Source organism: Cervus elaphus, chromosome 3, assembly GCF_910594005.1.
Source record: "Cervus elaphus chromosome 3, mCerEla1.1, whole genome shotgun sequence".
In the NCBI taxonomy this organism is placed as follows: Eukaryota; Metazoa; Chordata; class Mammalia; order Artiodactyla; family Cervidae; genus Cervus; species Cervus elaphus.
The window spans coordinates 8731806-8749837 of record NC_057817.1 but is presented as its reverse complement, the minus strand read 5'-3'; the positions used below and the strand labels follow the sequence as shown (position 1 = coordinate 8749837).

At 36.3% G+C, this 18032-nt stretch overlaps 1 protein-coding gene across 11 annotated transcripts in view; it reads right to left on the bottom strand.

The window, feature by feature from the left end:
* The window catches only part of NAV3 (neuron navigator 3), an 892289-nt gene that overhangs the window by 256354 nt on the left and 617903 nt on the right, over positions 1-18032 (bottom strand). For all 11 annotated transcript variants that reach the window (XM_043880083.1, XM_043880069.1, XM_043880142.1 and 8 more), the window contains 2 exons: positions 5859-5976; positions 5165-5217 (listed from right to left, as the gene is read on the bottom strand). In XM_043880083.1, the coding sequence (XP_043736018.1) occupies positions 5165-5217; positions 5859-5976 (171 nt within the window). The remainder of the gene's footprint in view (positions 1-5164; positions 5218-5858; positions 5977-18032) is intronic.

Here is an 18032-nt window from a genome sequence, read left to right as displayed (position 1 = left end):
ACAGTAATTACTGTGGCAGCCACAACTCTGTAGAACATGGATTCAGAGAATTAAGGGAAGACTAAAACCTATTATTTCATCTAGGAACAGAAAAGGGTAGAGGCACAGACATTCCAAAAATCTTCATATCAGCAAGTTTTAAACAATATGATACGATAGGAAAGAAGGTAGAAGGTTGTGGCTGAGAAAACAATTGAGTTACTAGAGTGAGGTGAAGGGATGAGCCAGCAAAGAAGAAGGACAAGCTGTGAACTGCATTTTCCAGATTCTCAGTTCTGCCCCATAATCTAATTCTTGGTTTGCAGCTATTGTACATAATCAAATTCCCTAATCCCTCCATGCATTTATGAAGACTGTTAAATACCATGGTCTATTTTATTAGTGTTCTACTCTAACCAATGGAGCTAACTGGCCAAGTGCTCTAATGGGCTATTTTAAAATAAAAAAAATGTTGTTTTCCAAACGACTTTTCCCCTACGTGTCTTTCATTTTTGTCTTGCACTTGTGCCTCTGCATTTCAAATACATATTGGGCATTTTTTTTCTGCTATTTTTAATCTGCTGGGCATTCTGGACATTCCTGGTATTTATAGTTGGCTAATTTATTTCCTCATATAATCTCACCAAAGTTGTGGTATGCAGCATATATTTTGAATCCTGAAACCACCCACCTAGAAATTACTTAACAGGTGCCATCCATATTAGTAACTTCATCTTTGGATGAGGTTAAATATAGTATTGAATAAGCTCCTACAAATTTAGCTCTGTTTTTTTTTTTCCAGGATGAATTTAGTCTTAAGCTTATTAAAGAAAGATAGCAATAGATAACAGTTGAAACAATAAATATGAATTGGAAGCTCTCAATAATCATGCTAATAAACTGCTGTAAAGACAAGTTCATATTGTCTTAAATATCTGCTCTTTAGTCAATGATATTTGAAAGAAATATTGTTGAATTTTATGTTATAAAATACTATATCAATTTTTCTTTATATTGTAAGGTAACCATTACAGAATGACATGGAAAGGAGCACATTGATATTATCCAATAATCTAAAATCATTATCATGTTTATTTGAATTTCTTTAATTTCTATGTAATCCACTAACAAATACCGCTTCATGCAATCATATTCCCTTATGACATGACATAAAGGAGAATGTATTCCCATTGTTTTCCAACATTAAATCTTCCACCCAGACTTCAAATTTCCTCCTCCGCCACTTCCCTGAGGATCTGGCATTTCCCTGGAATCTCCCTCCTCTCTCCTTACCGCTTCCTCCTCTCCTACTTCCCCCTTGCAAAAACTCCCCTCACCCTGCCTTCCTCTCAAACCACGTTTTCCCTTCAACAGGAAAATCCTAGGAAAATATTAAAGACTCAGTGGCTATCTGCCCCTCTCAGCCACCCCTGAATACGTGATCACTCTTACAGAAGATGTTTACTTAAAGGTCATTAATGCCTGTCTAATCACTAGAACTAATTTCTCACCTTGGTATACCAACCTATTTTTCATGTAGCCCTGGACAGCATCCATCACATTCCCTCATTTTACTTTTCCCTTTCCCGCTAGGCTAACCCAAGTATGCACTATAGCTTAAGCTACCATAGCGACCCTAAGGATTAACAATCCACATCTGTTGAGTGACCCTCTCAATGATGGGCTCACTTTCTGACCACTCTTTTCACCTGTTTCTGACTCCTACGCCTCTCCTCGTCACATACATGCTGGCATACCCCAAAGTAAGCACCTCAGCTTTCTTCCTGTCTGACTTCACACAGATCTCCTAGAGATCTCACCCTTGTCCACTTCAATCGGTGCCTACACACGAGGTATATTCTAACCAATACCTTACCTCTCACCTTTAGGAAACACATGCCTAATTGCCTCCAATCACCTCCACTTGACGTTCCAATGGATACATCAAATTATATTAGTGAAAATCTGAATTTGTCATCTCCCCCCATTCGCCTTTTAACCTGTTTTCTCCCTCCATAATCACCATCTTATTTAATGGTAACTATTTACTCATTCAGGCCAAAAAATCGGGGAGTATTGCATACTCCCTACATTTTTCATCTCCCACAGTCAACTAAAAGTCAACACTTAAGGATTCTACAATTCTCAGAAAGCACCTGGGATGATCTTTTTAAATATTTACATCAGATCATAACATGGTCCAGCTTTAAAAGTCTTTCAAAGTCTCCTCAATCAACAGAGTAACACAGTGAAACTTACTTTGGTTCCACACAATTAGGCTTCCATCTTCCCCTCTGAACACCTCTCACTGGGCTCAAACCACATGGTCTTCTGTTTCTGAAACACACCAAGCTCACTCCCTCCACATTCCTTTGGTTCTTCCCTATGTAACACTGTCGTTATTACTTATTTGAATATTTGTTTCTGATTCTCAAGTGTCCCTATACCTGGGACCTTATGTGCTCAGTTAGCCTTACCCAAATATGAACATCTGGCTGTTATTCATCAGTTTCCTGTAGATTCATACAAGAGAATGTCTATTCTTAAAGGCTTAAAATAATCCAGTAAAGGTCTCCCTTGTGGTTCAGCTGGTAAAGAATCTGCCTGCAATGTGGGGGACCTGGATTCAATCCCTGGGTTGGGAAGATCTCCTGGAGAAGGGAAAGGCTACCCATTTCAGTATTCTGGCCTGGAGAATTCCATGGACTGTATAGTCCATGGGGTTGCAAAGAATCAGACATGACTGAGCAACTAACTGCTAAAAAAAAGGTTATCAAGTTTAAAATTAAAAAACAAACAAACACTTTGTAACTAGAAATAGTAGCAGACCTAGTTGTACCTTACCTTTTGTTATCAAACATGAATGCCAACCCAAAGGCCATGAACAATCCTTTATACATATATATAAAGAATTGGACAAGTAGTTCTATGAGTAAGGACAGTGCTCACTGTTACTAATGCAGCATTGCTTGGCTATTACACAAAAAAAGAAGCAGGCCACATCCTGTTTGGGATAGATATATGAACTTTATAAACTTAGTCATGCTATCATAATTCTATTTCCTCTACTTTCTTATCTCAGATTAAAATCTGGAATTTTATTCATTAATAACATGTTACCAATGCCAGTTTTCAAGAACAGAGGCAAAAATGATTCAACCAAAAAAGTTACATTTGTGTCACATGTATTCATGTGAATCACCACAGGGAAGCCATGACAATTTCAGGTTAAAAATTCAACCACAAAAAAAACCCAAAAAACAAAAGTGAGGTTACAAGTCACTGTTACTCATAATTCAGTGTAATTCTGACTAAGACTTTTGGCTGGAAAAAAACACCTATTTTATAACATATGCATTTCTCAGGTTTTGATTTTTCTGTTTTTTTTTTCCATCAGAAGCAGAAATATCAATATAACATGTATACTAGATGTTATATGACATTTGAGGGCTAAATGAGCAGGAAGCAAAACAATTAAGAGAATCTTATGAGATATTTTCATATTTTTAGAATCTCAGGCACAGATGTTTCAGATGAATATCCAAGGACTGCAGCGTCTCTGTCTATAGTTATGAGCTTTGGAGGTTTGTTTATTATCTATCATGAAGCAATAGCTTGGCTATTCATTGAATTGTTATCAGAATCAAGTTGGAATGACAGTGGTGAAGATAAGAATTTTAGTATCCAACATCTCTTGATGATTGAAATAAGGGAAGTAAAACCAATAGTGTTGGGTTTGAGAAACATAACATGTGATATTCAGGGACTATAGTGCTTTTAAATAAGAAACCTTAAAAATTTTTTAACAGGTATTAATTAGTGAATGTGCCCTTTATAAAGTTTGTAGCAGTAATGTTCTGCATTTCCATAACAGTTTAGGTAGTAAAGAATGTCCATAGTTATATGTTATTATCATATTGTAATCAGGGCTCATTTTACAGATGAGAAAGCAGAGGCTCCGAGAAGTTACATGTCTTTACCAACATCAAGGAGCTTTCACTGCAGCAGGGCCCGAAGGTATTATAATTGCGTCCAGGAAAACTTCAGGAAACAACCATAACTAATTCTTATAGAGTCATCTCTGTGCCCAGAGTGATTAGATCAGGAACCTTCCCTAAAACTAAAGTGTTTTACAGAGAATCTTTCTTTACAGTGATTTTTTTCACAACAGCGACAGAGAGTTCATGACACTGTAATAGGTCCTTAGAGGGCTTAAACACACACACACACACCAGACATGCTAGTTAATCGCTCTTTAAAACTAAATTATTTTTTATTATTTTGGATTTCAGTTTTCCAACATTACCTATATCAGGTCAGCAGGTCAAAAAGTTTATCATTTCTTTTCATTCTCCCTATTGCTGTCAATCAGCTACTCATTACTTTTATTTTAAATGTCTATTCTACACTAGAAAGAGTTTTGGAAAAACCTCATCTTCTGAATTTTGGCTGTCACTCCTAATTATATCTACTGACATAACTTCAGCTAAGGCATTTTGGGGTCAGTTTGTCCTATAAAATTAAGTTGTGGTTATTTAATTAATAAAGGGGTGGGCTTCTATCTCAGCAGTTTATCAATCTATTGTTTTATTACGAAATTCTACCCTTTACCAACTGGTAAAGATAAGAGAGGGCTGGGGGAGATAGAGACCTAGATCGGCGACTTTCTGGAAAAGGCTATGAATCATATCCCCTAGTTAGTCCCTGCTCAGCAAAACCAGCAGCCTGCCTTTAGAGAGTCATTTCCAAAAGTGCTGAAGAGTCCATATGTTTATACCGGACTTTGTTATGAGCAAAGAAAATACTCTTTATATATTTTTAAAATGCACATGACAAACTTTTGTTCTTCAAATCAGTTGTTCACACAAAAAGGCTCCACTTAAAACTGGAAATGGGATTTCCTACCACCAGTGAAATTATTCAGACATCAGAACACAAAAAATGTCAAGGATCTGATAAAACACCTGGAGACTTTTTTCAAAAGTCATACATATTCAAACATATTGATGCTATCACTTTTTCCTAAATTGCACCCAAAGAAAATATACATACATGATAGAATACAGTCAAATGGTTTCTTGAATAAGCAGGAACATATGCAAAAGAAATTCCTAGTCCATTTATAAATGCAGTTAACTCTGGAAGTGAAGACAGGCATTATATTTAGAATAAAGATGATTCTTACCATCTGAGATTGACTCCTAGGACATCCATTGATATCTTCAACTTTTTCATTTGCTAAAGCCAAGAAATAAAATAAAAGAGAGAAAAAAAGAACAACATGCTTAAGCCATGAAGTGAAACACACACACAGGAGACTAAGGGAAAAAAAAGGAAAAAAACAAGTAAAACGCTGCTGCTACATTCACTGTGGCTCCTAAGCTGTGTACAGGAGGACATACTTGTTAGCAGCCGCCAAGTCCATATGCAGAAATCAGGCAAATAAAAAAAAAAAAAAGTGACTGAGAAGGAAGTTGCTGCTAATTCCTCAGCTTGTGCCAAATGACTGCTGACATGAAACCTTTCACAATTGTCCCTGCTGGATCAGGATACAGTTTCAAGGAATCTCAGAGTGTATGAGTTGCTCCAGCTAACGGCAAGCACACATGAGAGACATATGGTTTAATGAAGCGTTCATTTCTGACAATTCAGTGAATGCAAAGATACAGCTCTAGCCGTGTACAAGTATGGCCAAGCTGCCTTCTTCAAACATTCTCACATAAACATTTTAATTAAATCACAGGGAGAGCTACATTAATCTCCCAGACACATGGACCAAGTTTCTAAGCATTCGACTTAAATTGTATTTTACCCAAAGTAGGTGGGGGCAGAGACTTTCATGTTTTGTTTTGTTTTGTTTTCCAGAGGGTAGGTCTTACCAATGATCTGGATGATTTCTGCTAGCAGTACTCCATCTGCAATGTCTTGTTGCAAATCCTTGATCAGCCGCTTGTGGCCCGATTTTGCAAGGTAGTGGTTGGCCCAGTCTGTGTAAATCTGTTGAACAGAGGGAGGGAAGAAGTGAGATGAGATGAGGGAAAAGAGAGGCAATAAAAATGCTTCAGGCAAATGTTGGATACAAAGGGATGTTATTCTGGATCACATTCCAGCTTAAGAAGTCATAGCTCAAAAGGAAATAGTTGTAAAATAATTTTTAAATTCACTCTTTTTCAAAACCAGGGACTAGTCACTTGTGACAGAGCAAAACTCCCTTCCTGGATGACTACTGAGGAAGCTCCTGTTTGCAAATCAGTTTCAATTTTTACTCTCTTGCCTCTGGTTCCCTCATACTGAAAATAATCCTGTCTGTCCTTGTAAAAGGAAGCCACCTGGATTGACTTATATAGGAATCTCACTATAAAATGTGTGTTTCTCTGAGCAGACTTTATTAAATCTGTCATGTGAGATACTGCATGTGATGATATTTTGGCATCATTTTACGAAATAATTGCAGATGCCTAAGTTATTTTATTTGAATCGTCAAATCCCATTTCAGCTTCTCATAATGTGTTTTTATAAGAGAACAGAGGAAGTATATGCACCTATTATATAGATATTATAATTAATATAGAATTGAGGTATATTATGAACTCTAAGCTTGGCTATCTATATAAAGTAGAGGCATCTCTCCAATAACAGATTATGATAGAGGAAAAAATTGAAACTGTTCAAAAGCTTCACAAAAATAAAATATTACTAATTTTTCAAATGTTACAGGCACTTACTGATGTAATATAATCTAATTATAATGATAAAATTTCAATTCCATAAGAGGCTTACATGGACATATTAGTACACTTATTACAAGGCAGACCATAACATTGATGTGATAGAAGAAGGTAAACTTGAAATAAGAATAGAGGAGGACAAATAACTGAGAAATATAAAAATGCACTATAGAAGAAGCACTGGAATTAAAACTGGAAACGTAACAGAACCTGAAGTTAGGAAATGAAGGGAAGGGCTTTCCCCCAGAGGGTACAAGATACAGAGAGGTGAAGGGCACAGTTGAAAATCATGTAATTAAGGCAGGATGCCTGAAATTAGGACAAATCAGACTGGAAAGGTAAGTTGTGTCTTGTGGTCATGAGCACTGAGACCCAAGCAAAATGCAAAAAAAGAAAAAAATTTTTTAACAAAATTAATACATATTTTTTATAAAAATAAAGTAAAAAGGAAGTGTAAAAACTGGACAAATAAAAGTTTCCCACAACTTGCAACCCCACCCACTTTTGAATAACTTGATATAAATAGTTCTAGAACTTTTCCTACACCTACACACTTCACCACATGACATCATATTACACACCATATACACACATTCATGACAGAATGTGTAACCAAATCTAGCTCAATTTTACCTATCACTCTGCATTTTCAGCTTTTTATGTAACAATATTTTAATACTTCCAAAACCATTTTACAAAAATTTATCACTATTTTTGATGTTATATTATACATAGCATCAATCCCCCCTAATGAAAGATACTTATTTTGTTTAAAAATGTTTCTATCACTTCTAAATTTGTAAGAGACATCTTATATATGTGTCTTGGCACATACCTCTACTAGTATTTTTCACAGGACCAAAATCTAAAAACGGGGCTGCCAAGTGTTTTTTAATGGATCCTAGGTACAAACATTTCAAAATATAACACAAAAGAAAGAGTGTTTCTTTATTTTAGAAAACATAAGGTGGCATCTTAGTGCGTATGTACTGGTAGAATGTGTTCTGAAAGATATCAGTAATTTGAGGTATAGTCTACTGCGTAAGAAAAACATATATGATGGCAACACTACATCTTCTGTCTTCACATTCACTATCTTCTTTATACTAAAGATTATTAAAGTGTAAGAAAAATCACTTGCACAACTGTCTCCTTGATTAGAAAACAAGCACACTTTCTAAATTGACATTTTTATTTGTTGATCATCTTCCTTAATTAAGATTTTATTCTATCTGTGTTATGGCAAAATTTTAATTTTATAATATTTACACTGTTCATAATCTTAAAAAATTGAGCACTTTCCCTTCACCTACACATCAATCGAACGATAGCATTAATCATTTGGTGCCTAGTAGAAAGTTCAATGTGAGCCAGACTTTATTTGTGCCTATCTCCGAGGCAGCGAGTTATTTATAAGGACCAGTTAACTGACTTTAAAGGATCCACAATGATGAAGAATATGAGTTCTGGGTCAAACACACATGGATAGTGTGTGTTTGGAGTCTTGCTTGGAGCCTCTGCTTGGAGGCCCAGCAGACTATTCGCTACCCCCTGGGACCTTGAACAAATTACTTATATCTTCTAAACCTGATTCCTCATCTGCAAAATAAGGATGATGCAATACTTATAGTATTATGTCAGGACTAATAAGATTGAACTTGTAAAGGGCCTGTCACAAAGTTAATCCTGAAAAAAAGGCCTATTATTATTTTATGGCATCTAAATGTTATTTGCTATGGTGGTTTTCCAACAAATATTTGTTGATGTTATCATTGCTCAAAGGTTAAAAAATGTGGAAGTATTGGCAGCCGAAGACTGGAGAAACTGTATTCCTTGCTTTCTTACACTAGTCACATCTCTGACTCCTGCTATCTAATTCACTGAGGCCACAGATCTGTCCCCCATCCAAACTCTGAGGAATGTGTCCAATTTTGAGGCTGCAATGTTCTTATCCAGACCTGCAGTGAATGCCTCCATCGTTACACCACCTCCAACAAAGCTCATACTGCATGGATGCTTTTTTTCTTTTAAATGAAGGCATTAAATTGCAGAAATAGTGCTTATTTAATATTTATTTAAATATATACAAAATGGAATGTGTTCAAAGTAAAAACAATTATACTTTTATTCTCCAAATGCAAGCTAACAGTGCCTTATCCTCTATCCAAAGCCCTCTGGGACTTAGGTGAGAAAACAGATGGGAAGCCAGCTGGTTGGCTTCAAGACCTTGTTGAGAAAGCCTCTCACTGAGCTCAAGAAACATTTTTTCACTTGGTCCAGGATTTCTTCTAGGGGAATCCCAAGCCCAAGTGCTTTGACTTGTCCAGCATCTCCAACATGTGAAATTTTGCTCAGACAATAACTCTGACTTAGATGCAATCAGAAAAATATATTCAGATTAAATAAATGAACTTAAAAATTAGTTCCTATGTATTTTACTTAGTCCTTCTAATAGTCCTTCTACTGTGGAGAAGATCTGATTAAAATAAATCAGTGTTTTCCAAAAGGTTATAATATAGATGATGAAATATAAAACAATTACCTAGAAACTTTTATACATTTTTAAATTTTAAATATAAGCTTATAGTTTCATATCTTTAATAAATTAAAACTTAAATTTAAAAGAGTGGAAATAGGAAGTGTGTCTTTAAGAAGACAATCTTCAAGTAAAGGACACATGGTACGTAAATGTGTTTAAAAATCATCAATAAAGTTACTGTAATAATCTGATGAGAGCAGATATAAACAACCTTGTCAACCATCATTAAAATCTGTTGTTCAAATAAATACAGAATGAACAGAATGGTGAATTCAGAATGGTGACATCATGACCAGATCTTGGATCCGAGCTCCAAAGTTGCCCTTGGTTAGTTTCCACTAAAATAATCACATCATTTAACCTTTTAACCTCAGCTGAATGAGCAAAATGTATGGTAACATATTTTGTAGAATTGAATTAGAGGGGTTTTTTATGTGTGTGAAGAAACCTATATAATTGAAAATAACATCAAATTACTCATAAATCAATATTTTGTATTTTCTATAGCAGGATCACTGAGTATTTAAGTCATCAAGGTTCTGACCAAAACTTTAAATAGCATTTACCTGTAAGCATCTTAAGCCAACTTTCCTCAATCATTTTAACTGCAATGTTATGAGTATAAATGTTATCTCATGTAGTAATTATATTTCAGTTAATTCAGAAGAATTAATGAGATTACACTTACCAAAGTGCTACTTAGAAACTCTAGCATATTTGTACGTCCAATTTTTCGTTCACAGTAATTTAAAATAATAGAATGAATTGCACCATGGCATATTTTATACTTCATATTTATCAGCATGTGTTTTAGGGCCTGTATGCAACAGCAGGTATTCTTTAAGGAACAATCTACAGGGTTAAAATTTCTGCTCTGCCATTTAATATCCATGTGGATACTGAACGAACATTTATTTCCTCTCAGCATCAGATTTTTCTCACCTATAAGCTGGTAATAATAGTATTATCTACTAATGGAATTATTGTGAGGATTGAGTAAATTTATACTCTTGGAACATGGCCTTTCATTTACTAAATATGTGTTAAGTGTCAAATAGTGTTAGTAGTTCATGTTTCAATATAAAATATGTTAATTGTAATTATTTTATTAACATAATTCATCATTATCACTGTCAAATCCTTAAATATTAGCTGTCTACCCAAAGGTAGGTAACCTAACTAATGAAGGAAAATTGCTGCAAGTTATAATGATCTCTTAAGTATTGATCCTATCATTTTTCTTTTACAGTGCTCACTTCAGCAGCACATACACTAAAATATTTCTTTCACAATGCTTGTTTTTAATTTACAAAATAATAGGGTCAGAGAGAAGGCAATATTCCTGATTTCAAGCCATACTATAAAGCTATGGTCATCAAAACAATGTGATAGTGGCATAAAAACCAATAAATAGACCAATGGAACTAAACTGAAAACCTAAAAATAACCCAAGCATATACATGCAAGTAACATTTGACAAAAGGTCTAAGAACACTCAACAAGAAAAGGCAGTTAATTCAGTAAATGGTGCTGAGATAATTAGATATTCACATGTGAAAGAATGAAACTGCACCCATGACTTACGCCACTTTACAAAAATTAACTCAAAATGGACTAAGACTTGAAACTACGAAACTACTAGAAATAAACACAGGAATCAATTCTTTGACATAGGCCTTGGGAATGAATTTTTGAATATGGCATGTAAAGTTCAAAAAATAAAATTAAAAAAAGAACAAATGGGACTCTACCAAACTAAAAAGCTTTGACACAGCAAAAGAAACTATCAATAAAGCGAAAAGACTACCCATAAAATGGGGAAAATATTTGCAAACTATCATGTGGTGAAGGAATTAATATCTAAAATACATTTTAAAAAATCATATAATGCAATAGGAAAAAAATACAAATAATCCAATTAAAAATAGGCAAAGGATCTGAATAGACATTTCTCTAAAGAAAATATACAGAAGGCCAACAGGTATGAGGAAAGATGTTCAGTATCATCAATCATTAGGGAAATGCAAATTAAAACCACAATGTGATGTTACCTCATGCCTGTTAGAACGGCTGTTATCAAAAAGATGAGATAATAAACGCTGGTGTGAATGTGGGGAAAAGACTTCCTCCTCCCTGCTTTTTTCTTTTTACTCTATGTGAGAAGATGGATGTTAATGAACCTACTGTAGTAATAATTTCACAGTATTTGTAAACCAAAGGCTTCCCAGGTAGTGCTAGTGGTGAAGAACTTGCTTGCCAATGCAGGAGACGTAAGAGACATGGGTTCTATCCTTGGATTGGGAAGATACCCTGGAGGAGCAGGAGATGGCAACCCACCCAGTATTCTTGTGTGGAGAATCCCATGGACAGAGGAGCCTGGAAGGCTAGCCCATAGAGTCCCATAGAGTCGGACACGACTGTAGCCACTTAGCACACACACTGGCATATATAACCAAACTATCAGGCTGTATGCCTTAGACTTATAGAGTGATACATAACAAATATTTCTCAATAAAACTGCAAATGGATAAATATGGCAAAACACACAAAACAAACAAAAATAGAAGACAATACACAGACACCACACTGCTTTTGTTCTGTCACAGTAAAACATCATGAGTTCTACTTTGATTCTCCATGGAGTCTTAAACTTTTGCTCATGATAACTTCTTTTTAACTGCTGACAACATAATGTACTGCTGTTGTATATTACAGCAATCTATTCCTGAATTTTTTAACCATAATTTCAGAATTTGATGAGTGTATTTTAAGTAACCTGACAGTTAAATAAAATAATTATGACTTTTCATTACTGCATATAGTGCTCAGAGGTACACAAATGTGTCAGTGAGAGACAACAATTTATTTATAATGAGTGCTAAACGATCAAAAGAATGTAGAGAAGTAGGTTGGGAAAGACAGACTATTTAGTCAAGAATCTATTTTAATAGAAATACACTAACCTATAACCTATAGTCCTGAATATTCATTGGAAGGACTGATGCTGAAGCTGAAACTCCAATACTATGGTCACCTGATGCGAAGAACTGACTCCCTAGAAAAGACCCTGATACTGGGAAAGATCAAAGGCAGGAGGAGAAGGGGACGATTGAGGATGAGATGGTTGGATGGCACCACCGACTCAATGGACATGAGTTTGAGCAAGCTCTGGGAGTTGGTGATGGACAGGGAGGCCCGGCATGCTGCAGTCCATGGGGTCACAAAGAGCTGGTCATGACTGAGTGACTGAACTGACAACCTAATTAGAAAATATTATAAATGAAGTCTGATAATTTTTAAATATCAGTTGAGCCAGTTTTAATCCTGCATTTACTTATACCATTAGTTTCTCCCCAACATTCAAGGAGTAGTGACATTCCCATAAGCTCCACTCTTCAGTTTATTAAAATTACTGACTTTCAGAAGTCAAATAGGCTCTCCTAAATCCACAGCAGACAGGAATCATTCTGAAAGCCAAGAATTTCCATGGCAATAAGAGGCTTCTGCATTATATAAATCAGCAAAGTACTAAGCACATGAAAGATAAGCCATAAGTGGTGGATTAGGGAAGTAGTTTTCCCAGAAAGAGAACTAGTACTGGCAAGAGAACTGGAAGAAAGGAAAGGTGCTAAGGTGTGACCTAACAGGCTGCTTGTCTGGGTAGAATTTCACAGTAACATTTGGACCCAAGAGAGATTCACAAAGCATCACATGTACCAAAAGGTTATGGGACAGCATCTGTCTGTTTGTTTTTGCTTTTTGCAATTCCTGAAAACAATATGGAACTATCTAAGGGAAAGCCACTGTCCTAGAGAGTACTTGAAATCAGGACAGGAAGAATGCTGAGAACTGACACGTGAAAGGACAAAAAGTAAGAAAGATGTGATCACAGGTTATGATCAGTACAGCCTGACAGGCCGCCTAAGTTTCAGCACTCACCAGGCAGCAGCAGACGGGACTGGTGACCCAGAAGACGTGGCATCACAGAGCCATGGGAACAAGTAACCCTGTGCACCAATCCCCCCAGACTACCCTTCAGAAAGAAATGTGCACAGGGAAGATTCCAGAATCGACTGGGCCTTTTCTGGTCACACCGGGCTTTAAACTGGAAGTAACTGAATACTTTGATTTGGGAAAAATCAATTTTCTCCTGCTGAATAGGAATAGAGACTTAAAAACTATAATTTTATACACCTCAGTATATGACTCAAAAATCCCTGAATAATAGGCAAATTTGGACAAAAGGATTAGAAAAATTACAAAGGATTTAAGATTTAAAACATGCTATTTTTAGTCAGCTTGAAATCTGATCCCAGACTGGATCTTCAGTTGTTATCACAGAACCGATAAGACCAAAGGTCCATGGAGGTCAATGACATGGCTCTTGCGGACCTTATAGAAATCCCAGTACTGAGGGCTATGAGTGAGTGTACGTGCTCAGTCACGTCCGACTCTTTGCAACCCCAAGGACCCTAGCCCACCATGCTTCTCTGTCCATGGGATTTTTCCAGTCAAGAATACTGGAGTGGGTTGCCATTTCCCTCTCCAGGGACTGAATGCACATTTCTTGCGTCTCCTACATTGGGAGGTGGATTCTTTACCACTGCACCATCTCGGAAGTCCCAAAGAGGTACTATTATAAAATGGACACATTAAAAGCTTTTGATAATATCAGTATCATCACAATGTATGTAATAGATTCACCGACTATATGATTATCTCAGCTACTAGGAACATACCGTTTATGAAGTTTTTCAAACAATTCACGTTTGGACGTTGATTAAAAGTGAACATTAATTTTGCTTACAGAATTAGCAAAGACTTAAACATGATAATAATTAGTGCTGGCAAGAGTGTGACAGGGCGTTCCTATAAACTTCCAGATGAATGTAGACTGACCAACTTTTCTGAAAAGCTACCTCCCAGATTCAGAAGTAGTGCTTCTCAGCATTTTTGAGGGAGAACTTCACTGCCACTGTATTTCTTTGATGAGTTAATTGTGTATTTGCCCATTTTTTCCTAGGGTGGTCACTTTTTTAATCACTGATATGTAAGCCCTTGTATGACTGATTATTTAATTAGCTTTCCCTACTAGACTGACTTATTTAGTTTTGTTGACCTTATATCCAAAGTGCCTAATGTATTCCCTGGCATACAGTAGTCACTCAATAAAAACTTGTTGAATAAATGAGCTGAAAAGCAGTTACTTAATAAAAAATTGTTGAAGTTAAAAAATGAATATTAATGAATAAACAACCCAGCAAATCAGAAGAAGGTCTTTGAAAACAGGTAAATTCTAAAGTAAGCATAAAATAAATTCCGATAATTTCCTTTTACTGTTTTTTCTTTCTCACATCCAATCTCTAACCCAGTTCTGTTAACTCTATCTTCTTCATGCCTTCTGACCCTTCAGCTCCATTGCTGATGTAATGGTTCTGGTTCAACTTTTCATCATCTCTCACACAAATTACTTTAAAAGTCCTAGCAACTGTTTCTAAGTTAGGCAGGCTAAGTGCTAAACTATTCCATATACTATAGATAGGAACTGCTTTAAAGTGCAAGATTATTAAATTATTAAGTAATTTACCTTCCTACCTAAAAATTGCAGGATAGCTCCCACTTGACTTGAGAAGAAAAGTTTCCTTCTGAAGCCAATTTACTCCAGTTTTTAAAAGCAACTTTGCTCAAAGAAAAATGGCAAAAAGAAAAAAAAAAGATAAAAAAGAAGCCACAGCTATGAAGGTTCTAGAAGAATGATGGAAGATTGAGGAATGCCATCCACAAGGATGAGCTTTGACAAGCAGAGAGAAGGGAAAAGCACCTCCCATTTCTATGATGAAGGATAATGAAACAGAGGGGGGTGTACTTCATATTCTGAATTCTGAATCCATTTGTTCAGAATAATTCCATTTGTTCAGAGCATGGGGAAGAGGCACATTGAAAAGCTAGAGAAAAGATAACAGGAATCAGGTAAGGGTCCTGTGCAAAGAAGGATATGTCAACAGTTTAGGTGAAAGCTTACTCTTATGTAGGAGACATAAAGCTGACAGATACGACTGTATTTCTAAACTGTAGCTCTGGTACAGCTATGGAGGATAGTTTGGAACAGAGTAAAACAATAAAGGGAGATTACGTAAGTGGATTTCACATGCTAGCAAGGTAATGCTCAAAATCCTTCAAGCTAGGTTTCAACAGTACGTGAACTGAGAACCTCCAGATATACAAATTGTATTTAGAAAAGGCAGAGGAACCAGAGATCAAATTGCCAACATCCATTTGATCACAGAAAAAGCAAGGGAATTCCAGAAAAAGAACATTCTGCTTCATTGACTATGCTAAATCCTTTGATTGTGGCGATCACAACAAACTGTGTAAATTACACAGAGACGGGAATACAAGACCACTTTACCTACCTCCTGAGAAAGATGTATGCAGGTCAAGAAGCAACAGAACTGAACATGGAACAATGGACTGGTTCCGAATTGGGAAAGGAGTACATCAAGGCTGTATATTGTTACCATGCCTATTTAACTTATATGCAGAGGACATTATGAGAAATGCAGGGCTGGATGAAGCACAAGCTGGAATCAAGATTGCTGGGAGAAATATCAACAACCTCGGATATGCAGATGATACCACTCTAATGGCAGAAAAGGAAGAGAAACTAAAAAGCCTCTTATTGAGAGTAAAAGAGGAGAGTGAAAAAGCTGGCTTAAAACTCAACATTCATAAAACTAAAACCATGGCTTCCAGTCCCATAACTTCATGGCAAATAGACGGGGAAACAATGGAAACAGTGACAGACTTTATTTTCTTGGGCTCTAAAAGCACTACGGACAGTGACTGCAGCCATGAAATTAAAAGACATTCACTCCTTGGAAGAAAAGCTATGACAAACCTGGATAGCATATTAAAAAGCAGAGACATCACTTTGCTGACAAAGGTCCATTCAGTCAAAGCTATGGTTTTTCCAGTAGTCATGTACAGATGTAGAGTTGGATCATAAAGAAAGCTGAGCACCTAAGAACTGATGCTTTCAAACTGTGGGGCTGAAGAAGACTCTTGATAGTTCCTTGGACAGCAAAGAGATCAGACCAGTCAATCCTAAAAGAAATCAACCTTGAATATTCATTAGAAGGACTGATGCTGAAGCTGAAACGCCAATACTCTGGGCACCTGATGCGAAGAACTGACTCCTTGGAAAAGACTGTGATGCTGGAAAGATTGAGTGCAAGACAAGAAGGAGGTGACAGAGGATGAGATGGTTGGATGACATCACCGACTCAACACACATGAGTTTGAGCAAACTCAGAGAGACAGTAAAGGACAAGAGAAGCCTGGTGTGTACAGTCTAATGGGTCACAGAGAACTGGACATGACTTAGCAACTGAACAGTAAGTTAAGATGTAAGACTTTTCTTTCTCATAGTGAAATAAATACTTCACCACCCTGGTATTTTCCAGAAACTCTCCCTTAAAAGAGCAAGAGCAAAAACCAAAAACTCTAACTCCATGACTATAATACATGAACTTGGAAAGCAGATGAAAGAGTGATACATGACTTAGCAAAGAGAAGTAATGAAACATCAAACCCACAGGATCTGCAGAGGGAGATACCAGAGCAATGCAAGGAAGTTTTCCCATAGAACCCCAGAACAGCTCAGAAAGTGTGGGCAACAGACCAAATGGAGGAACCAGAGACAAGAGCTATAGAATTCCTTGTCTCCCACTCACACCATCAAAAGCCTGGAAATACAGACCAGGGAAATTCCAGACTGAGAGTTGCCAGTCAGGCAGGAGGGTGGAAGCGTAAGAGTGAAAATGAGAAATTAAATATTATGCATCATGCAGTTGAGACTCCAGCAACTGTCTTCCTCTATTGGCACTCTTTCTCCTTCAGAAATGCAGGAGTATATTTCCCCCATCCTCATTCCAGCCTCATTCCAGAACTGGAAAGTCTTTCTCTGACAACAGTAGTTATCTCTAAGACCAAAGACAGCAAAATTTAAGGTACCCAGTGAATCAAGCAGCTGGCCAGTGGGGGACCTATAATTAATCCCAGAAGACATTAAGAAATGTGTGGACATGTGAACATAGCTTTATAGTGTGCACACAGAGTTGAAGCTTACAATACATTTGATAAAATACTCTAAAATAAAATACAGACACCAGATGGGCAGATAAAAGAGTCAGATAATAAAATACTGTAAAAGGCAGGAGTAGACTAAAACTTCAAGGAAGTTATAATATTGGTGTCTACCACTTAGTAGCCACCCAAAAGAGTCTGGCTTTCAGTCTTTCGAGTCATCTGTATGCAATCCATATAGATGATATATACATGATACTTTGATTTTTATATTTTAATAAAACATTATTATTTCTTTTTTTTTTTTATTAGTTGGAGGCTAATTACTTCACAACATTTCAGTGGGTTTTGTCATACATTGATATGAATCAGCCATAGATTTATTATTTCTTAATTGTTTAAAATATCTGATTTATGGCTGCAAAGAAGAAAACACCTTAATGATGACATGTACACTTCAGGTACATGTCACAAATATTACTAATAATACATTCCATGTGAAGGGATTGCCAGTCTTAAACATGATTAAAATTCATATACATGCAAAAATACCACTTTCCATTACTACTGCACTTAGTGTTTCAAGTTCTTTGAGAGTTATTTCCTATATGAGACTACAATACACCTAGACCACCTACTGCATTTATTTTGAGCATAAGCCGGACGGACCAAATTATCATCAATATTCTCAAATCTCATGC